The following is an 8745-nucleotide window of genomic DNA, read 5'->3' as shown; positions in this document are numbered from 1 at the left end:
CAATACAGGGCTGAGGATGTAGCTCAGTGGTAGAATACTTGCTTAGCCATTTTGGAGATTCCCAAAAAAACTAGGGATATAAACTCCATATGACCCAGCTATCCTAATCCTGGGAATTCTCCCAAAAGATCTAAAAGTGGCAAACTACAGCAACACAGCCACATCAATGTTTATAGCAGCACAATTCACAATAGCTAAATTACGGAATCAATGCAGATGCCTGTCAATAGATGAATGGATTGAGAAATTATGTTATTTATATATATATATATATATATATATATATATATATATATATATATATTGGAGTTCTAATCAGCCATTAAAAAGAATGAGATTATGGCATTTGCCTGTAAATGGATGGAAATGGAGAATATCATGCCAAGTGAAATTAGCTAAATTCAGAAACTCAAAGGTTGAATGTTTTTTCTCATATGCGGAAGCTAGAGTAAAATAAAGAAAAGGATGATGGAAGAATAGAATAACATAAAGAACCAATCAAATAAAAATTAGTAGATGAGCAAAAGGAAGTTTAGTGGAGTAGAGGAAGGACAAATGGGAGAACAAGAGGGAAAATGGTGAGGGAAAAGGAGGGATCATGAACTGAAATCAATTTCCAGTTGGATGAATCCTAACAGACCATATATATAACCATAAAGTTCTAAAAAAATGTATATATATGAGCTTGCTTAGCATGCATGAAATTTTGGGTTCAATCTCCAAGACAAACAAACAAATTAGTTCAGGCAATTCTGTGCATATGCATCTCATTCTTCTCCTGGGACCAAAGAGCTGGTTAGTGTATGTTCTCATGGCAATTACACAAGCTCAAGAGAGAAATTATTAGTATTAGACTTATGTGGTCCTAATACATTGACTCTGAATTTGGCACATCATCACCTCCATCAGATCTCACTGGCCAAAGCAAGTCCTGTGGCTAAACTAAAGGTCAAGGTGCAGGGACAAGTCCACCTAAGTCCGGGGCAAGGGTGTGGCTGCAGGGAGAAATAAAGAATTAGGGAGAATATAAAAACTAAACAATATTTCTAAAGTCATAACTGTTATAGCAGAGATTCAGTTTGACTGCATATAGAGTTTGTCTTAAGTCTTAATGAGATTAGGTTTACTTTCTCTGATATTACAGGAAATCTGGAGTAGCTAAACATGAAGCTGATTTGGATTCCTTGTGATTTCACCAGAATTCAGACTCCTTTTTAATTTTTGTTCTACTATCCTTAGGGTGTGATCCTCATCTTCACATTCATAATAAGGATACTGGAGTTTTAGTCAAAATATTATTCTCATTTCAGAAGGAAAAGGGAAGGATATAGACATAAAATGACAAGGCTTTCCCCAGATTCCTCATTCAGTGATTACATTCAGATTCCATTGGCCAGGACCAAATTACAGGCCACACCTTGCTGAAAAGGGGGTTGAGAGATCTTTTTTTATTTTCAAGAGAGTACTATTGGGCTGGGATTGCAGCTCAAAGGTAGAGCGTTTGCCTCACAAGCGTGAGTCACTGGGTTTAATCCTTAGCACCACACAAAAATAAAGATATTGTGTCTATCTACAACCAAGGGGGGGGGGATGAGAGAGAGAGAGAGAGAGAGACAGTGAATATACTATCATTCTCAGTACAGAGTTAGTAAGGAGGGAGAAGAAAATGATATTGAATAGGGAATTAGCAGTATCAGACACATAAGGAAGTATTTATGCCAGGGTTTGTACTATTTTAAAATTATACTTAACATGATGAAATTATTCTTACCATCTTAAAATATTTAATGTTTTAACTTATAAGTAATATATACTTTACATATTAAGTATATTTGTATACTTAATTGAATTCCATCTCTATAAATAGCCAGAGTTTTTTTTTAAATTTATTTTTTAGAAGTAGTTGAACACAATACCTTTATTTTATTTATTTTTATGTGGTGCTGAGGATTGAACCCAGGGCCTCGCATGTGCTAGATAGGTGCTCTACCACTGAGCCACAACCACAACCCTTAGCCAGAATTTTTCCTCATTAATTTTTAAAATTTTATTTTACAGATCACAAGACAGTATATACTCTTCATAGAAAATATAGAAATACATAAAATAAATAAAAATTTATTTACCCATAATTCCATCCTCAGATACAAATACTTCTGTGATATGGATAAATTGACTTATAAACTTTTTTTTTATGGACACAATATCTTTGTTTTACTTATTTATTTTTAATGTGGTGCTGAGGATTGAACCCATTGCTTGTGAGGCAAGCGCTCACCACTGAGCTATAACCCCAGTTCTGAACTTTTTATATATGATGTGCATGTGACTATAGTTGAGATTATATTATGTATAATTTTTGCATTTGGATTTTAAAAATACAAAACACACACAAGGTTATTGTTCATATTATTTTTAATGATTAACATTTCATTTTATCAATATTCCTTAAATATCAGATGTTTGGATTTCCAGTGTTGTGCTATTATAAAAATTGCTACCTTGAACATCTATTTACCATAGGCTTCATCCACGTTTCAGGAAGTTTTCTAGGAAGAAATAAATAAAATTTACTGTACATTGACCTGTGTATTCTTGAGTTTTGTGTTATTTCCTAGTAATCTCCGAACACCCATAAGTATACTATGCGAATTGCGTTCACAATGTGAGAAAATTACTGTTTAAAAATAAGACTTTGTTATTTGAGACTCTGTTATTAAAGTCTGTTCAACCTTGTTCCACACCTTCATATTTGAAGGTGAGCATAACGAACATTATTTTTAAGTGAGAAAACGACATTATCCCTACTCCTACACAGAGGGTCCTTATCCTGTGCTTCTAAAATGTGCAGTTTAATTTGTTTAAATGTGCAGTTTCATACCTTGGGAATTTTGGAGCACCCCGTTATAGACCCCCTTTCAGTAACAGTGCATTAAATAAAACTGCATTATTTTTTAAAACTAGATACTTTCATAAGAAGCCTATTAAGGATCCCAGTCTCTTCCCTCACCCCTCCACATCCCTCCGCTTTTAAGTCATCCTCTATGTTCTCGCGCTAGCAAGTTCATATTCTGGTTTAAAACCTTCGTGTCCACATCTTAACCTTTGAGGTGTGGCAAGAGCGAACGTGCCTTTCTCGGTCTGAGACTTCAGTCCTCCGGTTTCTTTGGTTTTAACTCTCCCGCCCTCTCTGGGGAAAGGTCCTCCCAGAGGAGCGCGCCTCGCTCACAGGCCCCGCCCACACTCGGGGCCCGCCCACAGCGTTAGATCTCCAAGGTTACGCGGCGGTAGCGAAGATCGCCCTGCGGCCGCGAAGGCCTCAGCGAAAGCTTGGAGGTAGGGTCGGCTCCAGCCAAGGTCAGGCCACTCGGGGCTCCGCGCCCTGAACTGCCGGGGCACCCTGTGAGGAGCGAGCGTGGTGCTGCGGGCAGAGCCGGGGCTGCTGGAGGACCCCGCGGCCGCTGAGAGGGAACGGGGGCCGCTTCCGGCCGGAGGCGCCCAGGTCAGACCTCTCAGCCGCGCTGCAGGGGCGCCTGAGCCTTCCAGGCGCAGATCTCACACCCAACCTGTGAGGGGCGTCCTTCACAGTCTCACACCCAAGCCAAATTTGCGCGGCCACGTTCTTTGGCTTCTTATTTCAAAACGACTGTTTTAACAGCTTACCTTATGCTATGCATATTTTTAGCTACTAAATATATGAATTCATTTAGTCCTCAATAACTGCGTTAGAGGGACTAATAGTTTCCTTATTTTTTCCCCAGGTGAGGGAACTGCCTCCCAAAGGGTGAAGCAAGTGCCCAGATCTCAGTTATGGCCAGGTCACGTTGAAAGTCAGGCCAGCTTGTGTTCCTAGACAGAACTACAAATGCCACTTACCTATCCTTCCCGTGCTGATGCTGAGCGTCAACTTCACCTAGAGTAGCTTTTGTTATTCTCTACATGCTAAGTTCCTCTAACTGATAATCAGGAAAATGAGGAAGCTTGATTAAAACCTACCACTCTTTCCTGGTTTAGAATGTCATCGAAAGCTTGGTCCTTGTCCCTGATGCCAATACAATAATGAGGACACGGTTGGGTTGTTGTTGCTGTGGTGGTTGTTGTTGATTTTATATATATATATTTATTATATATTATACCACACAATAGTGGTACAAATATATATATATATATATATATATATATATATATATTATATATAAATATATATATAATATGTATATACATATATGTATTTATTTATTTTTAGTTGTAGATAGACACAATACCTTGTTTGGTTTTTATGTGGTGCTGAGGATCAAACCCAGTGCGTCACTCACGCGAGATTGCTTCACCACTGAGCTACAACCCCAGCCCAAGGACACAGTTTTGAGTAAAAGGAAAAATAAGTTTATTGCTTTGCTAGCAAATGAGAAACCAGTGATTCTGCCCATCAGCCAGAATGCTGGGCTTTTAAAGAGGTAATTCAAAGACTACATTCTACTCTGTTGGAGTTTAATTCACTTGTTAATTTGGGAGATAGTCATTTCTGAAATCTCCTACCTTCTCCCAAGTCTGGATTATTTCTTTCCTATGATGGGTGTGTATTCAAGGAAAGATAAATCTTCCTAAAATTGGCAAGAAAGGTAATCCTGTTTCCCCTGAGATTAGGGACAGGGTGAGATTAGAGGAGAGCTGGGAGAGAGGAAGAGAAAGAAACATGTTCATTTTAAAAATAAGTTGCAGTGGCAGAGCAGCAAAGGCTATATTCAAATGGTAAAGTGGACTATTGTTCCAATAAGTGAAATTAATAACCAGGAATTCATTTTTTCTATGATACATAACTGAATTTTTTTCCTTTAATTTTTTTAATAGAGTTAATATTCCAACTTGGATGTTCAGAAAAGAGAATTTCAATGACCTGAACAAATTGTTTTTCCCAAAATTCCCTTAGATTTGAAAGATCATTTACTGGATGTGCTGGAATAGCATTTATAAGCATTTCCTTTTTTAGGCTGTACTCTGCTGCCTTCATAGGGGATCAGAGGGTTGAGTTTCTTCATTTTTTTCCTTCAAATAGTGCTAAACCTCTAAAGCCTTTCATTTAAAAAGATAAACAGGAGTGGCCTAGATGCTAATAATTAAATAGCAACAAGTTGACAATAGTATTATGACTCCTTATAAATAGTAGAGAAACCTGAAGGGAAAAATTAATATATAAGTGCAATTATTAAAAAAACAAATCATTGTTTTATTTAGCCAGAATGCCTCTCACTCAAGCAGAAAGTGTTATAAAGAATATCATACGAGAAATAGGACAAGAATGTGCAGCTCATGGAGAGATTGTTTCTGAAACTCTGGTTGCTTTTATGGTAAGAATGACTGTTGTTGCAAATTATTTCTTTATTAGCATTTTTTAATGTGGTGTCCATTTTTCCCTTAAAATTCTGTGAAGTTTTCCTAGACGTTTTTTGGTTGAAAACATACTGACCTCATCAGACACGTTAGTGAAAAATAACTTTTAAATGTCTGGAAAGCATGTCAAAAATTTTTTTTTAATGTGTTCAGATTTTAAAAAACTTTTATTTTTCCTTTCTCTCTCTCTCTCTCTCTCTCTCTCTCTCTCTCTTTTTTTTTTGTAATGCTGGGAATGGAACTCAGGGCCTCTTGCTTGCCAAGTGCTTTACCACTAAGCTACATCCCCAGCCTCCCTGCTGCCATTCCCTTCCTTCCTTACCTACCTACTTATCTTTTTTTCCTTTCCTTCCTTCATTTCTGGACAGGGCCTTATTAAGTCACCTAGACTGGCCTGGAACTTGTGATCCTACTGCCTCAACTTGAATTTCTGGGTGTATCTGTTATTGTTTGGTTAACTACTAATACACAATGAAAATATGATTAAATATACCATAGTTTTCCAATCTAAAATCTAACCATTGCTTTTATCTTATTTCCCCATATACCCTTTTTAAAAATATATTTTTAGGTGTTAATGGACCCTTATTTTATTTATTTGCATACAGTGCTGAGAATTGAACCCAGTGCCTCACACATGCTAGGCAAGCGCTCTGCTACTGAGCTACAACCCCAACCCCTCCCCATGTAATTTTTCTAGCACCATTTTTAGATTTGGTGTTTACTACTCCCTTTCTTCACCCTGTATTGAAGGGGTTGATGAGTTGGATCATAGGAAAAATACCTAAAAAAATCAATTTTGTGTAATCAAGAGGTAGTTGTTTAAAAGAAGGAAGCACAGTAAGTTAATTTCATGATAATATGAAATAAAATTGCTTGATGGACTCTTCTTACTCTCAGGTGAAAGCTGTTGTCCTGGATCCAAGTAATGGCTTTAACATGGATAGAACCCTCATGAAAAGTGATGTTCAGAAACTTGTTAAGGTAATTATCATACTCCTCAAAACTGGAGTTATTTTCAATTTTAAATATAGTATTTGTGTTACCATTATTGCCTTTAGCTGCATGAAAAAAAAAACTTCACACAATAGTGGTACAAACAAATAAAGGATTTGTTTTTCTCATAAAATAATGTCTCGAGATGCATAGGCTATTCTTTCTGGCTTCCTGGTCCACCCATCCCTTTGATAGATGTTTTCCATCCAATTTTTATTCCCATTTTTTGGTCACAAGATAGCTATTCTACTTGTGGGGAGAAAGAAGAGGAAAAGGCAAAGGGCAAATATAATATGTGTGCCAATTCGATCTGTTACTTTCTTTCCAGAGAGTAATAGTTTTCTCAGAATCCCTTCCATATGCTTACATTTATTGGCCAAAAAGATACTATATATGATCCTAGGACACTGATTTTCTTTTTTCATTCTCAAATAAAGAAATCTTTGCCTCAACCCAAATTGGGACTCTATTAGGAAGGAGGGGCATGATCACTGAGGAGATAATAGTGTCTGCCACAATATTTGAGTGTTACCTTACTAATTAGTTACATTGAGAGCATTATTAACTGGTTTGTCTTCTACCTATACTGGTAAAGTTAAATAGTAATAAATTAAGATTGATAATGATTCAGTGTAACTTATGTTTTTCAATCCTAAAGAATAAATTAAAGCCAAAGCAAAATAATCTATAGTTATATAAATCAAATAGATGTGTCTGAAAACCAATTTTTAAAAGGCAAGAACTTTAGACGTTTTAATATTGTTCATATATTTTACATTTGACTCACTGAATTTAATTTCTTAATCTGAATTTCCTAAAAATTCAACTTTTTAATTTTTCTCCTGGGCTTAATGAACTTAATTCCTTCATGCAGTTGACTTGAAACAAATGTTCCCAGACTTGTATATGGATGTTTTCCTGGGCTCTTGAAAATGACATGGGATAAATTTCATGATTACTTTTTTTTTATTTCTATGAGGAATGTCATTGGGATTTGGATTGTAATTGCATTAAATCTGTATAGTGCTTTTGGTAGTATGGTCATTTTGATAATATTAATTCTGCCTATTCAGAGCAAGGTAGGTCTTTCCATCTTCTAAGGTCTTCTTTGAATTCTTTCTTTAGGGTTCTATACTTTTCAATATATAGATCTTTAACTTCTTTCATTAAGTTGATTCCCAAGTATTATATTTTATTTTTTCGAGGCTATTATAAATGGGGTAGGTTTTCCTCATTTCCATTTCTGAGGATTTGTCACTGATACACAGAAATGCCTTTGATTTATGGGTGTTGATTTTTATATCTTGCTACTTTGGTGAATTCATTTACTAGTTCTAGAAGTTTTCTGGTGGAGCTTTTAGGGTATTTTAGGTATAGAATCTTATCATCAGTAAATAGTGCCAGTTTGAGTTCTTCTTTTCCTTATGTGTATCCCGTTAATTTCTTTTGTCTATCTAATTTCTCTGGCCAGTGTTTCAAGAACTATGTTAAATAGAAGTGGTGAAAGAGGGCATTCCTGTCTTGTTCCAGTTTTTAGAGGGAATGTCTTCAATTTTTCTCCATTAGAATGATGTTGACCTGGGGCTTGGCATAGATAGCCTTTTTGATGTTGAGATATGTTGCTGATATCCCTAATTTTTCTAGTGTTTTGAGCATGAAGGGGTGCTACATTTTGTCAAATGCTTTTTAAATACTTGGGAAACAACTTAATGAAAGAGGTGAAAAATCTATATAATGACAATTACAGAACCCTAAAGAAAGAAATCAATGAAGACCTTAGAAGATGGAAAGATCTACCTTGCTTTTGGATAGGCAGAATTAATATTATCACAATGACCATACTACCAAAAGCATTATACAGATTTAATGCAATTGCAATCCAAATCCCAATGATATTCCTCATAGAAATAAAAAAAGCAGTCAAGAAATTCATCTGGAAAAAGAAGAGACCCAGAATAGCTAAAACAATCCTTAGCAGGAAGAGTCAAGCAGGAGGCATCACTATACCAGATCTTACACTATACTATAGAGCAATAGTACTAAAAAGAGCATGGTGTTGACACCAAAATAGAACGGTAGACCAAAGGTACAGAATAGAGGACACAGAGACAAATCTACACAAATACAGTTATCTCATACATTGCTGGTAGGACTGCAAATTGGTGCAGCCAATATGGAAAGCAGTATGGCGATTCCTTGGAAAACTGGGAATGGAACTACTATATGACCCAGATATCTGTCTATACCCAGAGGTCTTAAAAACAGTATATTACAGGAACATAGACACATCAATGTTTATAGCAGCACAATTCACAATAGCTAAACTGTGGAACCAACCTAGATGCCCTTCAATAGATA

General features: G+C 36.2%; 1 protein-coding gene across 4 annotated transcripts in view; it reads left to right on the top strand.

The window, feature by feature from the left end:
• Window positions 1–3272: 3272 nt before the first annotated feature.
• The window catches only part of Cfap206 (cilia and flagella associated protein 206), a 40850-nt gene continuing 35377 nt past the window's right edge, over window positions 3273–8745 (top strand). Inside the window, exons 1-3 of one of the 4 annotated variants that reach the window (XM_076859937.2) lie at window positions 3273–3336; window positions 5236–5348; window positions 6292–6375. In XM_076859937.2, the coding sequence (XP_076716052.1) occupies window positions 5241–5348; window positions 6292–6375 (192 nt within the window). In that variant the 5' untranslated portion in view covers window positions 3273–3336; window positions 5236–5240. Of the gene's footprint in view, window positions 3337–4430; window positions 4458–5235; window positions 5349–6291; window positions 6376–8745 lie in introns of those variants that run through there. The other 3 variants (XM_076859938.2, XM_076859939.2, XM_076859942.2) reach the window with 3 other exon arrangements.

This window comes from Callospermophilus lateralis, chromosome 6 (genome assembly GCF_048772815.1).
Source record: "Callospermophilus lateralis isolate mCalLat2 chromosome 6, mCalLat2.hap1, whole genome shotgun sequence".
Classification (NCBI taxonomy): domain Eukaryota; kingdom Metazoa; phylum Chordata; class Mammalia; order Rodentia; family Sciuridae; genus Callospermophilus; species Callospermophilus lateralis.
The sequence above is the reverse complement of the archived record's forward strand: the minus strand, read 5'-3'. Positions and strand labels throughout refer to the sequence as shown.